The sequence below is a fragment of the Peromyscus maniculatus genome, chromosome 20, assembly GCF_049852395.1.
Source record: "Peromyscus maniculatus bairdii isolate BWxNUB_F1_BW_parent chromosome 20, HU_Pman_BW_mat_3.1, whole genome shotgun sequence".
Classification (NCBI taxonomy): Eukaryota; Metazoa; Chordata; class Mammalia; order Rodentia; family Cricetidae; genus Peromyscus; species Peromyscus maniculatus.
Genome location: NC_134871.1, coordinates 21,025,821 through 21,042,527, shown reverse-complemented (window position 1 = coordinate 21,042,527; position 16,707 = coordinate 21,025,821). Strand labels below are relative to the sequence as shown.

Below are 16,707 nucleotides of genomic sequence, written 5' to 3'. Positions count from 1 at the left end.
TAGCACAGGGTGGGGGCTATTTAACATTCTTTTTTGGAGAAACTTCCATTGATATATCTTAACAAGCTGAGAATTACTATAAGTAGACATTGTGAAGGCAAATTTTTCTCTGTCTTTTTCTTGTAAAGGTATAGTGAAGAAACAATCTATTAAATCAATAACTATAAGAGGCCAAAATTTAGGTAATAGAGAGGGCAAAGGAATTCCAGACTGTAGAGAGCCAATTGGCTGAATCGCCTTATTAATGGCTCTTAGATCTGTTATTATTTTCCATTTACCAGATTTCTTTTTAATAGCAAATACAGGAGAATCCCAAGGGCTGGTTGATTCTTCAATATGCTAAACATTTAGATGCTCCCATACCAGTTGTTCTAAGGACTGCAGTTTTTCTGATGTTAACGGTCATTGCTCAACACATACATGCTTGTGAATTAACTACTTAAAAGTTGGGCTGTTGGTGTGTTTGAAAGATGTTGTGCCTGTTCATGTACAACTTGAGTGGTCGGTGACTGTTCTTTATAATACCTTCCAATATTTTCCCCAGAAACATCTGTTAATTTATAGCTTGTTTCTAAGATTGGAGAATTGTTAATCTGAGTATTCCATTGCTGTAACAAATCATGTCCCCATAAATTCATTGCTATGTTAGCCACAAAAAACCCCAAAAGATTTATGTATTTATCCCAAAAAGTGAATGAAACTTAGTCAATTATTTCCAGTGGTTCTGAGAAATTATACATAAATGATTCAAGACTAGAATTTTGCTGATGACTTTTTAAATTGTGGGTTTTCTACCAGTTTATTTGTTATAGTTTCTGTGACCTCTTATTTCATCCTCAACATGTTGGACCTTTTCTGATTCTTATCTGAAATGCTCTTGAATCTCATTCATACAGAGAAAAAAATAATTAAAGTCCTCCGTATAGTTCCTTATACCTTCTCCCTTCTCCTTCTTCCTTGTGTCCCTGGACCCCTTCTCTGGTTCTGATACAGACTTGGCTTCTGCCTCCACAAATAAAACATATAAACTCACACAAGCTGATGTGTTTGTTTGCTGAATTATTTGAGGAATATCATAGACGTGTCATACTGTGCACCAAGCAAGGGACCCCTTCCTGATCACTTATTGTCCTCTACTCCTGTGGAATCTGCCATCCAGAGTGCACACAACCTCCTACTAAATGCAGTGTGCCTCCTACAGGTTTAATGCTGACCTAAAATGTAACATCAAAGGATCCTGGGAATTCTGGAGGAAAATTATATTATCCTTCTACCTGATCATAAGAAGACTGGAACTTCCAAGAGTGGGTGCTTTCTGTAGGGGTACTAGGCTAGGTACTACCATAGAAGATCCTGATTTCCGCCATGTTTTATCTCCAGTTTGTAATGAGAAAACAAGTCTGGGAGAACTATTGGACATTGGTACTAGGTTAAATTGTGTATCAGAATGCCCAAGGAAAGGAGAAGCTTAGTTCCTTTCTGTTCACAAGTGGAAGAACAAGAGGAAGTAAAGATTGTGAAATACAGGCCATCTGTTTGGGAGAGCCAATCCAACCAGGATGGTTTCTTTACGCCATCCCTATTCTCCATTCAAGTTACAAACATTCTTTTTTATTGTTTTTGGAATGCAAAGTTCATTAAACAAAGATCTTTTGGTGCCTATTAAGAGATTATTTTTGTATCATTTGTAAAGTTTTACTATCATAGGGTATTTTGTCTCTCACACACACCTACATATTCCATTATGCTATATTTACAATTATTTAACACATTTAATTAAGAGCATTGTTTATATTTTAGACAGACATCTCCCCTTGTGGAATTTGGAAGTTGGAGGTAGCATTTAGCAAGTTTCCTTGTCAACGATAATAGTCGATTTTAGAACTCTTAGGGAGTAATTGAATTACCCACACAGTTCTGCTTTCTAAGAATGTGCAAAGGCTTTTCTTAAGAAAGCCAAAAAACCTACTAGTGATGCTCTAGATGTCAACAGTAGCAACAAAACACATCACCCTTCAAGTCTCAGGTGGGAAGATGTTTATGAAGGGGGCAGAGGAAGCAGGGGAAATGCTCATGTTGTTTTCTTCTTCCTTTGGCCTTTGAGACTCTAGCATTGCAGCCTCTGCTCATTCCCAGAATTTTAAAAGGAATTTTTTTTCAGTAAGATAGACCCTCCCCAACTATGGTACTTAGAACTTTATAAGATAACACATCACATAAATTGTTATATACTGGTTTGTGTGCTTACTTGTTACTAATCTCCCTTCAAAGGAATAAATGCATCATGCTGTTAGGTGTTTTCTGTTCATTGCATGTCCCTGATGCCCAGATGGAAGTGCTAGAGTAGCCTTTCAAGAAAGGAATGAGAAACCCATTCCATCTCATGGAAATTAGCCATCTTTCCTCTGGAGAGCATCCTTCCTTGCCAATTCTGCTGTGCTCTCTCAGTTTGGGAGAGTCTGGAAGACCAAGAATTTCATTCTAATCACTTTTACTCTAACTTCTTTTGTGTCATTAGCCACTGAAATGAGGAGGGTAAAACTCATTTAACTTCGCATAAATTTTATTTAATGGATTATAACATGTACTCTGAAAGAGACAAAAATCAGACAATATTAAGTTTTCAAAAAGTTAATACACTCAGTACTTAGATCATGAAGAAAAGCATTACTAAAAGACTTACCAATGTCGTCATGTCAACATCAATGTAATAACTCAACAATGACCCTGTTCATACTTTTAATATTGTATATAGTTTTGCCTGGTTTTGTTATTTTGTTTTTGTTTGTTTATCAATAAAATCTGTATTCCTTTGGGAGCTTCATGTTGGAATCAATTGTGGGTAATAACCACTTTGGTCCTTTCCAGTCCTCCTGGAAGATGTCAACCAGATTCACATCTTAGTCCAGTCCCCATCATTTTCTCTTACACAATGTTTCCTATATGTGAGGACTGAGGAATAGTCTCCTCTAGCACCTTTCTCCAGCCCCCCTAGAAAAAGGAAGTGTCCTTTGAGTGACACCCGATGCCCCTGGATGCCAGCACTGCCATCTCCAGAACTGGAGGGAGGAGTTGCCCTTTAGGTTAACCATTTCCTAATTTGTTCTTCATATACTCCTACAATAAAATATGCTAGTTATTTGAACTCCCAGACTTCATGAAGACCTACTTTTTCATTGTATATCACAAAATAGCAGTATTAAAGAAAACCAATATTTAAATTGCAAAATGTTGCTTTATGGTTTTAGAATTATGTTGGATTGGGCAACATTTTTTTAATATATAACAAGATATAAAGATGTAATAAACACTGTCACATCAAAGTTGGACAAGACAAACCAACAGAAAGAAAAGAGAGCAGGAGAAGCACAAGAATCAGAGGCCCACTTGTTTGGACTTTTGGAAATCCCATAAAAATGCTAAATTGGAAGCCAAATGCAGACGACATGGGGCTGACCCATATAGGTCCTGTGGCTTGGTTATCACTGTGATTGTGGCCTTGTGAAATGTATTAAGAAATGTTCCTGTTTCTATTTTGGAATAATTTGAGGAATATTGGTATTAACTCTTCTTTGAAAGTCTAGTCGAACTCTATGCAAAAACCATCTGGCCCTGGTCTTTTTTGGTTGGGAGCTTTTAATGATCTCTTCTATTTCACGAAGGGCCATATGTCTGTTTAAATTGATTACCTGATCTTGACTCAACTTTGGTGAGTTGTGCCTATTGAGAAAATTATCAATTTCTTTCAGATTTTCCAATTTGATAGAGTATAGGTTTTTAAAGTATTTCTTTGTGGTTCTCTGCATTTCCTTGGCGTCTGTTGCTATGTCTGCCTTTTCCTTTCTGATTTTGTTAATTTACCTATTCTCTGTTTGCCTTACAGTTAATTTGGATAAGCGTTTTCGATTATATTGATTTTCTCCATGAACCGACTTTTTGTTTCATTGATGGTTTTCATTTGTTTGTTTATTTCTATTGTACTAGTTTCAGCCCCGAGTCTAATTATTTCTTTATGTCTACTCCTTTTGGGAAGGTATCTTCCTTGTTTTTCTAGACCCTTCAGGTGTACTATTAAGTTACTAATAAGAGATCTCTTTCATTTTTGTATGTTAGCACTTGTGTCTATGAACCTGCATTCTAGAAACACCTTCAGTATGTTCCATAAGTTTGGGTATGTTGTGTATTTATTTTCATCCACTTGTCAAAAGTCTTCACTTTATTTCTGTCTTCATCCATGTGTCTTTCAGTTGATCAGTCTCCTTGTGTTTGTAAGTTTTATATTTTTTCTGTTGTTGTTGATATTCAGCTTTAATCTGGGGTGGTCTGATAGGATGCAGGGAGTTATTGCCATTTTCTTGTATCTGTTCAGACTTGCTTTGCATCTGAGTACGTGGTCAGTTTTGTAGAAAGTTCCATTAAGTGCAGAGAAAAAGGTTTTTATAGTCTCCACTGAGAAGTCAGGTGTCATTCTAATGGGTTTGCCTATATATGTTACTTGGTCTTTTTCCCTTATTGCTTTTAATATTCTTCTTGTTCTGTACATTTAGTGCTTTAATTATTATGTGCTGAGGGGAAGTTCTTTTTTGGTCTAGTCTATTTGGTGTTCTGTATGCTTCTTATACTTCGATAAGTATCTTCTTATTTAGTTTAGGGTAATTTTCTTCTATGACTTCGTTGAAAATATTTTCTGTGCCTTTGAAGAAATCTGGGAGTTTCTTTTCTTTCCTTTATTCCTATTATTCTTAGATTTGGTCTTTTCATAGTGTCTCAGATTTCCTGGATATTTTGTGCCAGAAATTAATTAATTAATTAATTTACATTGAACATTTTCTTTGACTGAGGTATCCATTTCTCCTAGTGTTTTCAGTGCCTGAGACTCTCTCTTCCATCTCTTGCATTCTATTGGTCTGTCTCTGTGGTTCCTGTTCAAGTTCTTAAATTTTTTATTTCCAAATTTGCTTCAGTTTGGGTTTTCTTTATTGATCTTATTTTCACTTCCAGGTCTTGAAGTGTTTTGTTCATTTCTTCTACTCTTTGTCTGTGTTTTCATAGGTTTCTTTAAGGGATTCATTCATTTCCTTTGTAAGGACCTCTGTCATCTTCATAAAGGCTGTTTTAAGGTCCTTTTCTTGTGCTTCATCTGTGTTAGCTTATTCAGGGCCTGCCGTGGTGGGGTTTCTGGGCTCTAGTGGAGATGTATTGTCCTGGCTGTTATTGATTGTGTTTGTACACTGGCATCTAGGCATCTGGGATTGGGAAGATTGCAGTTCCGGGTGCTAATATCTGGCTTGTCTTTGTTGGGTGGGCATTTTGTTCTTTGGTTTCTGTTTTCTCTCTGGATCTTGGGAGAGTGTGGTGGCTGTGTGTTGCCAGGTAGGGAATTCTCCTGTGGTCCTGGCAGATGTGACCACTACAAGTTCCAGGTAAAATGTTTCTGGGTATTGGAAGCCAAAACTGAGAATGGGGTGGGGCTGCAGACAGGGCTGGGGATGTGGCTGAGGGAATTCACAGGAGGGAGGCAAGCAGGATGTTCCACCAGATCTGCTTCATTAGTCCCCTGAGAATGGGGTCAGAGAAGAGGAGAGGCCATGGCAGAAGGTCTGCTACAGAGCTAGGGAGGAAACTGAGGGACTGGACTTTGAGGAAGTTATGAAGACCTGCAGTTAGCCTGCTTGCTTCCCTGCTCAGAATGGCCTGGGTTAGCTGAGAGCACCTGCTGGAGTTGGGAGCTGGGATAAAGCACTAAGGGGGAGGGGGAGATCTTTGGGATCCTCAGGAGATGGGTATGGGGCGGGGAGGAAGACTGCAGCAGGTCTTCTGTTGCGGAGCTGGTTATGAGACTGGGGTGGAGGGTTGGATATGGAGGAGCAGAAAGAGAGGTGAAGACCTGCAGTCAGCTTTTGCCTGGTTTTTGAATCTTATATAAATAGAATCTTACAATAGCCACACATCTCTATTTCCATTGCTATGTAAAATTTCATTTTATCATTGACACACTCCAATAGCACTTTCAGTTTCTCTGTATCATAAATATTGCCAGTATGAATATTCTCAGAATGACTTCTAGTTAACATATGAAGATGCATACCTCGGGCTCTAGGAGACATGGATAGACATTTTTTCTAATGTGTTCTTGACCAAATGTCCTGCCAATGAGGCATGAGACTTCCAGATTCTCCTCATCTTCATGGTTCCAAGGATTTTACATTTTAGCCACTGTCCTGACTGTGTTCTGAATGCAATATTGTTTCATTCTGTATGTCCCAGGAATAATGCTGTTGAATATGTACATTTGTCACTGAGCTGGGTAGAATATTTTCATGCATATTAAAATAACACAGGTGATATGAAAATGAAATAATAACCCTATCAGTGATAATTAACTGACTGAAATTTATTATGCAGCTTTCATTAATAAGCACATTCCTCTTTAAGATGTTTTGTTCTAGTACATTGAATTCAGTAGATGTTTACTGTTGGCAAATTATGAATAAGCCCTTTCGCTGAGTGGCATGAAGCTAACATGGCCTATGTCATTAGAAGCCACCTCTAAGCCAGATCCCCAGTATTGAGCAGGGTTTGAAAGTGGGGTGTTAAGTAGAAGCCAGGGTTCTGGAAACCCTAAATAAATGATGACTTTTTTGGGGGGGAGATTACAAGTTTTTAGGTGTAATAATCATAAATAGTGAGGGCAACTGCCAGACTTCCTATAGGAAACTAAGTGGCACATTTTCAGAAATACCAAGGTCCAATCATAAACTGGGATTAAGTCCTAATCATATTAGCTGTATACCTTAAAATATTTGGATGTTTGAATTTAATTCACCATTTTCCAGTAATTTTTACAACCCCAAAATGTACATGAGCACAAAAACAATTTTGTGATAGCCTTCGACTTTTCACATTAAGCCTTGTCTCCTCTTGAAAATGTAGAAGTAGAAAATGTAGAGGCAATGTTTATTGTTCTGGACATATGAAGAAATGGTGTGAATGCTATAATTTTTATCATTAACATACTGTTGCAGATTAAACTAAAAACCACCAATAGAGTTGAGATGGGTCAATGAATAATGCCCTCACCATGCAAGTATAAGGACCAGAATACAGGTCTCAAAACTCTCATAAAATCCAAATGGGGATGGAAACTGGCCTGGAATTCCAAAACATGAAAGACAGGAGCAGGGGAACCCTGGGGCAAGCTGGAAAAGGAGAACAGCTAAGCCTATGGGCTCTGTGTTCAGCAAGATGTCCTGTCTCAGAAAATGAATCAGAGGACAATCAAAAAGATACTGATGTTAGCCTGCCTTATAATTAGTTGCATATGGGCGTATATGTACCAACACACACGTGTGCATGCGTGCGCGCGCGCACACACACACACACACCAGACACATGAAGGAAGAAAAGGGATTGATATAAATGATTAAATATAATCATTTCATTATATTTTGCTGAGTTGCAATTACTTATTTTAACAAAATTTTACTAGAGCACTCCTTTTAGACATAATGCAATTGATCAAATGCAGCTGTGAGACAGTGTCTTGCTACTTACTCCAAACTGGCCTTAATCTTAGGATCCTTCTGCCTTAGCTTCTGACATTCCAATTCTGAGTGTGGCTATCAGTACTGAATCAAGTGCATTACTTTCATCTGGCTATCACATGTTGGTTTGCTATTACTAAAATAATAGAAGCCCTACATCACATTATGTTTTGATACGTCTTAATGAGCCTTTCTAAATGGTTTGGCAGAAGATTTTTTTCCCAATTAGTTTAAAACCTGTTTAACTAAATTATTTTTAAAATGTTAGAGGTATGTTTTCTAACTCCTAAATAGATCAGGTTCTAAATTAAGGCCAAATGTAACTCTGCTGCTAAAAATAAAAAGTCATGATGGAGATAAACATGAAACCGTCAATCTTGAGTCAGTACTCACCGTGTGTGGTGTTCTTCTTCCATAGGTTGAAGAAAAAGTCCCAGTCCGTGGATATTACTGCTCCAGGGTTCAACCCTTTGGGGGGTGCAGGGAAGCAAGCACCCCAAGCCAGCAAGGCCCCCGCACCCAAGACTCCCATCATCGAAGAAGAAGAGAACAACTCAGCAAACACCCAGAAGCACCCTCCCAGGAAGAGTGAGCTGAAGAGGTTCTACACCATCGGTGAGTGCAGGTTCTTTAGTAAGTGAGCTAGTGCTGCTTGGACAGCTCAACGGATGCAGAATCTGCATCGTTCAATGATGCCTCATTGGGTGATCGTGTGTCTTTCTGATGGCTTATGTGGACATTCTCTTACATGATCTAAACAAGACTATGGAAGACGGAAAACTCCTAAGATCTTTAGCAAAGTTAGGTAAGAAAATGAGCTCAGTGGCCATCTATATCTGAACAGAAGAAGAAGTATCTTGTTTCAATGTTTTACTTTATGGGTTACTATTTTCATTTTAGCTGTCCTCAGCCCACACTGTTCTTGTAGTTTCCTTTTGTGCATTTCATTTCCCCTTTGGGCTTCTAAGTCTCTGGCCTGGTTCTGTCAGGTTGTAAAATCAGTGGCTGAAGACAGCCTAGAGCTGAGCCATTAAGAAGGGAGGAAGTTACTGTGTTGTGGGAAATAACCAGTTACACCAGAGGACTGTTTGGACTTCTTACACTGCAAACTTTGGAGAGATGGAGTTCAGGAGTAGTCACATCAGAAAGTAGTAGGCCGTGAACAAGGTCTTGTTGGTGGTATGCTCCAATGTCCGTGGTCAGAATAGTATCCAGTAATTTTGAATTTTACTGGAGAGTGTCACATGACCCGACTAAGTAAGTTGAGCTGAAAACTTCTGTATACCTGTATTTCCAGCAAGTCTTTGAGCAAATGATTTTTCAACAATAACCGTTGTCAGCATTTCAGGTATAGCTGAGACGAAAGTTTCATACATGCTTCATGGCAGGTGATGATAGGTTGGAGAGATGATGTAGGAAGTGGCTGTTCGGCCCTCCACCTGGAAGAATTTGGTCATGATTGAGTCGGCACAGCAGGAGCTGGGGCTCCAGTTCATCCAAATGCTGTTAAAGAAGTTGAATATTTCTGGCGTCTGCCACCCCACAGCCCCAGTATGAAGTGTTTGCCTGAAGATGGTAATATTTTTCTCAGGTATTTCGGACATTATAGCTATACATTACAACCAGGAAAGTAGGTTTCTAGTTCTAAAATCCAGGGCGAGTTCTGGTTTCCCTTCAGTTATTGCTTCCTTCAAGCTTGGCATGCCTCCTTGTGGGCTTGAAATGCTGGGTGCTGTTTCCCCTGGCTCCCACTTCATGTTGTCTTCCTGTCTTCTTACTCTGTTCTAATTAAGGTTTCCAAGGCTTGTTTTTTTTTTTTTTTTTTAACAGTGAGCAAACGCGGTGTTCTTGTGGGTATCTATCATCAGATACTCTTGATTGATGTGAGACAGTACCGACGGGTGCATATTTCTACTTTCAAAACTTATGTTAGCATAGTTCAAAAAAATCAATCAACCCCAAGGGCCCATAAGGCTTCTGTCGCCGCCTCTTTTCCAGGATCCTTGCCCCCTGCCCTTCCTCACACATGCAGCCTTCTACACTTTTCTGATTGATGAAGTGAATCACAAGCGTGAGTGTTTTGCCCTCAGGAAATAAAACTCAACATTCCTTCTAAATAAGTCAGTGAGGGAGAGGTACTAACCAGCTTGACCATAGTGAATAGAAAGCCAAGACTATGAAAAACAGAAGTCTAAAAGTTGAATTTAAATGCAGAAAATAAGCTGTGGATATTTCTTGTGCAGGGCTGTTTGTGTAGATGTTTATTGGGTACACTTACTTGTGTATGTACATGCTTGTGCATGTGTGTTTTGGGTGCATTTACCTGTGTGTGTGTACATGGGAATCCAGAGGTTGACATCAAGTATCCTCCTTTATTGTTCACTTTTTGCAACAGGGTCTCAGCAAGACTGACTGGTCAGCAATTCCCTAGGACCTGCTTATCTCTACCCCACTAGGCACTGGTGTTACAGACCTGTGCTTCCACATCTGGTTTTTGTGAGGTGCTGGGGATCTGAACCCCTGCTATTACTGCAGACATGCCACACATATCCCAGCCATTTCGCCAGCCTTATAACAAATTTTGATAAAAGAATTGGCAACTGTTTGACTTATTATCAGTATTAATGATGTGTACTTACTGCATTAAAGGGTTTGTTCGAATCCTTAAATTTACTGTGCCTGTATTACCTCTTCTAATTTGGCCCTCAAAACATTTTTTTAGGCTAAAATATTTCAACTATGTAACTGAAAGTTCTTTTGGTAAAATGTCTTTTTCAGTATCCCTTCATAAAAATACAGTTAATACAAAACAGCATTTTGAAATTCCATGTGTACTATGATTCTCTACAGGAACAGGACAGAAAGCATGAATATATATTTAAAGGAAATTTATTAGAGTGGCTTACAGCTATGGTCCAGCTAGTCCAACAGGGGCTGTCTTACTGACAGAAAGTCCAGGGATCCAGAAGTTGTTCAGTCTACAAGTCTGGGTGTCTCAGCTGGTCTTCAGTATACTCCAGAATCCCAAAGAAGTAGGCTTTCATGCCAGTGAAGAATGGACTTGCCAGCCTGAGTGAGGGCAAGCAGGCAAATAACGAAGTTGCCTTCTTCCATGCTCTTTATATAGGCTGCCAACAGGAGGTGTGGCCAGATTTAAGGTGGATCTTCCTACCTCAAAAAAAAAAAAAATCAAGATTTAGGATGGGTCTTCCCATCTCTAATGATTCCATCAAGAAAAATCCCTCACAGGCGGACCCAGCCACTTGGGTTTTAGTCAATTCTAGATGTGGTCCACCATGAATAGCTATAGCACCATGTATTAGTCATTTCATATTCCAGAATAAATTAAGCTCCTATATCCTGTCTCAAGTGATCCTCAGAAAAACTGTCTTTATAGATGAGGAATAGTGTCTAAAGGAAGTGAAAGAAGCCACGAGCATAGATGACCGCCTCTGCAAACAAAATTCACTTGCTATTTTAGCACTTAAGAGTTAAATTTGTCACTGGACAGGGAGGGAGGCAGCCAGTCTTCACAGCGGTGGACAAGAGATTTCTATGGATGACACAGTGCAGTGATAGTTTAGGAGGTGTCCTAAGTAATCTCATGGAAAGAAACTCACCAATCAACCTGTACAGCGACCCGGCATGCCCTTTGGAAGATGTCCTTCAGTCTTTCAATTCGGGTTTGCACAACTGAAAATCCCAGGGATCCCTCTGGTGGTGAAGTGCGGTACTACAACCAAGTTGATCTGTGGTACTCCGCAAAGTCAGACTCAACTCGTACTTCCACAAGAGCTAGAACCGTTTGAAAAGCCTCTTAGGTTAACGAGAGGTGGGAGCAACTCCTCTAGAAATTTATTTTGACCTCAGCCATCCTTCACAAGCTTCTGTGTAGCATCCATGTCCTACGGCGAGAACCTTAAGAAATAGAATGTGTCCTCTGTGTACGTGGGCCTGGCCTGCCTTATGTTTTAATTACTCCTAATAAAAGACATTCATTAAAAGTAACATTGTATCAAAAATTGGTAAACTCACTTTTTATGGAATAATCATTCTTTGAATAGGTATAATTAAAATTCACTCATTTAAATTAAGTAGGGAGAAAACTACCCTCTGTGTATATGAAACACCTGAATCTTCATTTGAACTTTTAAAAAAGTACAAAGAAATCACTAGCTCAGTCCTGTGTCTCATGCAAGAGCTTTTTCTGTCGGCCTTTGTCACCAAGGGTAATCCTGAACACATGATTTGACTTTTTCATCTGAGTTCAACAAAAGGGGGGGCTCTGCATTTTCAGCTTGGGGTTTAGGAGTTAAGTCCACATGGCACAGCTGGGTTTTGTTCAGGGTATGGTAAGGCTGAAATAGCATTTTGGCTAGGTTGAGGGCTCGCATGGTTTTGATTAGGGAAAGAGATGCCTTTAAGAGCCTTCTTGATGGTGGGATTCAAATCCATGCAGCTGTAGTGCTCTGGTCCCGCTTTCCTTGCTGGTTGCCAGTCAGGGCACACTCTTGGATCCGAGAAGCCTCTTGCCTCCTTTGCCATGTAAACCGTCCTGTCTCTAATCAGGTCATTCGGTGTCTGATTCTCTGGAACCGCTGACTTCCTCTTACATGGCCAATCCAGAACATTCTCTGTTCTTAAAGGACACATGAAATCAGCCAAGCCTACCAATGTTCCATAACCTCACTATAAGAGACTAAATCACAGTGCCTGAGCACCATGCAGGTGGGACTCCAGGGGCAGTGGGGATCTGGAGATCCACCTGTCTGACAAATTTTACTCATCTCTAGTGAATACACACTTAAATACCAACACAGCTCCAAGAAAATTCCCTGATGATACTTCCTTTGATATCCTTTTTGATGTTTTAATTCCATTCCACTTTGTTTTTTTTTAATATAATCGCAGCTCACTAAATTGATTTCATAATTTGTTAATGACCTGTTGTGTCGCAACATTTAGGAAAAAAAGCCACTGGACTACTTAGAAAACCTCTGATGCCTAAATCTATTCTTTTTTAAAAATAGAATTGTTAATCAGAACTAGACTAATAAGAAAAGCATTACCTTAGTGGATGAACTTTCATGGATAAACACATGAAAAAAGAGGAGAATTTTTTCCTGTTTCAAGTTTTGTGTTCAACGGGATACTGTAGATGTTTCTTTGGGCCAGCAGCTCACAATAAAACGACACAGAAACTCACTATTAATTAAGAAAGCTTGGCCTATATATAGCACATGCTTGTTCCACCAGCTCTTACAACTGAAATTAACCCATTTCTATTTATCTGTGTGTTGCACGTGAATCATGTCTTTTACCCTCCTGCTGCATGCCTTGCTCTCTCTCTGCATCTGGCAGACGACTCTGCCTTCCTTCTTCCCAGAGCTCTCTCTGTCCAGAAGTCTCTGCTATACCTCCTGCCTAGCTATTGGATGTTTAGCTTTTTAATTAAACCGATCACAGTGACACATCTTCACACAGTATAAAGGAATATTCCACAATATACCAAAGGTTACCAGCTTATATTTAACACTTGCATCCTTTGAAACCATAGCCTCCACGTAAAGAATGTGAAACAAACTGTAGGTTCAGTTGTAATTCTCCATTCTTCCTACTACTCTCTATTCAGAGAATGATATGTCCAGACTTCTGAAATATTTTCAGATTTGGCATAAAGGTAGTGAAGAGAGCTATGCATACCAAGTCCAAAAATGAATTATCATTTCCTCTAGGGCTCAGATAACTCTGTGATGTATTTTGTTCCTTGGGGATGGAGAGCTAGAACTCATACATTATTACCAGCTTCTGTGGACGTTGCTTTAAAGGGCTAGTACCTTTTCCACGCTTGGAATATTAAGTCACAGTCAGGAAGCAGGGGAGCTCTTGGATGGATACGTCTGCTATCCATCGGTCAGGGAGACACAGCACCGATGGCTCCCCATCAGCACCTGCTGTGTGGGAGGGAGCTGCATAAGAGACACTGCCCAGAATGGAGCAAAAGCCAGAACCAGCCCTGCTCTCTCCTGCATCACTGTGGTCGCCTGTAGATGTGGGAAAGGAGGGGCTGGTTTCGGGCACAGTGGAGAGTAGTGTGCAAGAATCCCTTCGAGGTCCTGCTGAGCAAGAATGAACTAGTCAGTGGGCAGAAGTGGACAGCGGAGGAGACTGGCTTAGAGCTATGAAACAGTGAAGATGGAGAAATCGCATCCGCTTGCAAAGACACGCCGAGGTTCTTTACAAACAAACCCCCTCTACCACCACTCACCCTTTTGGCGTCCTTGATTACCAGTTGCTCTTACCTTCTTGTTTTGCCATATCTGCCTCTATACCAGGCCTCAGTCCCTATGAGAAGAGAGGGTACAGCTCATCTTTGAGGGCTAAGTCAATGTTGGGGGCACCAGGTGAGGTAGGAAAAAGTTTCCATGTGACTCTTACTCTTCTCAATAGAGAGGAAGCAGTGGTAATCTATTCATAATACTGCTTAATGAAGAGCTTGGGGAGTATATAGCATTAAAAGACAAGGACTCCTGCCTCAGAGAGGCCTGTATGAGATGATGCAAGCTTTAGACCCATATAAATAACCAGGGGAGCACAGTCCTCTACTACTGCTTATGCTTATACTACCTGCAACCTCACAGAGTGGGGGGGGGAACAAAAACAAACAATAGACCACAGCTCCTGTGTCCAGCCAGGAGACCCCTTGGCTGACACATGTTGGAGTTGGGCATCCTCAACTGAGAACCTGTCCTTCCAGCTTCACCTTGCCATGTAGGACAGGCAGCCTACCCACCTGTATCAGCTCTTTCTTCTCATGGATCAGCCATTGTCTTCTTAGTTCATCTCGCTCTAACACCTTATCCTGGTTAGATACCACCTATGTGGTATCTAACCAATCAATGTTCTGTGCATTCAGCCTTTCCAGGTAGAGTAAGAGAAATTAATTCTGGGTTTATCTGGGGAATCCATATAAAGCACAAAGCTTTCTATTTATGTCTATTCACTTATGAATCAATTCATTTATTCATTCACTAAGATTTTACTGAATGCCTGGTATACTGAGCCATAACCAAAGTGTTGGGAATATACAAGTAAACAAGGCCAAATTCACTCACTGCCTTGTGCTCTTATTCTGGCAAGGCAGACGAGCAATGAAGCTAGGATTAGATCTTAACACATAGGCAAGGGACGATAGTTGTTTTAAAAAACAATAAGGCAGGTTAATGGAGAAAAGTGATAGGTTGTTCATAAAAATGTGTTTAAATATTATGTAATTGTTATGAACAATCTAGCAGATGCATTATCTCAGCTCTCATTGAGAAATCACTTAGGCTTGTTTCAATTACTGGGCACTGGGTGTATTAATAATGGATTTTTCTAACAGTTGTTCTTTTATTTTCTTTTCAATAGAATTAATTTATAAAAAAGATTAATGGAATTAATATACTTGCAGCATGAAAAAAAAAGATTGAATATCAATTAAAGGACCTACAAACTCCCAGTATTGTTTTCAGGGAAAGAATATAACAGATTCCAGAATGTGATAGAGTTTTTTTTCTCCAAATATAGTTGTTGTCTGTTTAGAGTAGTATAGATGTCACCTTGCCTCTGTAGAAAGGGAACAAGATTAGCAAACATCAAGGTGATTTGATCAGTTGACAGCTGAATGTGACCCTTTAGTGGGTTTTATTTCTCTGTTTTGTTTTGTTTTTCTGCTCACAAAAATAGTCAAATTAGTGAAGAGAAACTCGACCTTCCAAATCCATGTTTAAGTTTGAGCTCCTCACTCCCCCTAGCTAAATGACAATAAAACGTGTAGTTAGGATCTGAAAACTCAGTGTCTTCAATTAGAAAAGGAAATAAATCTGATATGCCTGAAAGGGTTGTTTTGAGGTAAAAATGAAGTATTCTGTATGATATGCTTATAATAGTGCCTAGAACTTACACATTCTAAATAAATGCTAGTGAACTTGTCATGTGCTTTATAGGTGTAGCACAGTGGAGGTACCATGGCCCTGCCCTCATGATGCTAGTGAACTTGTCACGTGCACTAAGGGTGTAGCACAATGGTGGCGCCAGGGCCCTGACCTCATGAAACAAGCTTCCTATTTTGCTCTAGGCAGTTTTGTCCCCTTTTCCACTGTTGAAAATCTTGCAGTGTCTCTCATTCCTAACGAGATGAGGTTGATAACTCTACAGAATTTTCATGGCCGGGCTCTACCCGCTTTGCACCTTCACTACAGATCTCAGTCCTGCAACCCAGACACGACAAGTCCTTTCTAGTATCATATCTCCAAACTGCCGTCATGTTATATGTGTTGTGGGCCTTCTGTTTAATTCCTCCAGCTAGCAGTCTACTATCCTCTCCTCTTTTAGCTTCCAAACAACTTTGAGGATTTAGCCTAAACTTTCCATGTATCTGACTGCACTTTCTGCAGGGCTGATTAACATGAGCAGGTTTGAAAGAATTTAACAGACATTGTCAGCGTGTGAAGCATCAAACAACCATTCTTTTGATGCACTAAATGACTATGATCCTTCTACAAGGGAAATAAACTATACCAGCTCCACTATATTCTGTGGCATTCTCCATAGTTACATCCTTAAGAGTTGAATAGCTGATTCATGATCACAGAAGTGTATGGAATATGAGGAAAGAATCTGGGTAGACTGTCCAGTGGTAAATAGCCCACTTTTGACATATTTTCAGATGAAGCTCTTGTCTCAAAAATAAAAATAAAATTGTATAATTGACAGAGATGCATTGGATAGTTTCTCAAGTGCTGGTCCTGACCACTGATGCTCAAACAGGTGCATTAAAAACAACACTAGCAGCCTGGGGAGGCGGCTCAGTTTGTAAAGTGATTACTGTGCTGCACACAAGGACCTCAGCTCTCCAGCACCCATGTGAAAAGCAAAGCAAGGTGTAACTCCAGCCCTGGGGAAGCAAAAACCGAGGGCCCTGCGGGGGCACCACCCAGCCAATCTATCCAAATTGTTAAGCTCTGGGTCCCAAAAAAGACTCTGTCTCAAAAAAAACAAAAACCAAAACAAAACAAAACAAGGTAAATGGCTTCCAGGGAATGGTATCTGAGGTTAACTTCTGACCCCCACGCACATCTGTGCGTGTGTACCCACAATATTATATACCAACATAGACACA

General features: G+C 39.9%; 1 protein-coding gene across 4 annotated transcripts in view; it reads left to right on the top strand.

Annotated features, from left to right (window-relative positions):
• Positions 1–16,707, top strand: part of Oxr1 (oxidation resistance 1) — a 414,716-nt gene that overhangs the window by 202,024 nt on the left and 195,985 nt on the right. For all 4 annotated transcript variants that reach the window (XM_015997419.3, XM_006978718.4, XM_042264638.2 and 1 more), the window contains one exon: positions 7,963–8,159. In XM_015997419.3, coding sequence (XP_015852905.1) covers positions 7,963–8,159 — 197 coding nt within the window. The remainder of the gene's footprint in view (positions 1–7,962; positions 8,160–16,707) is intronic.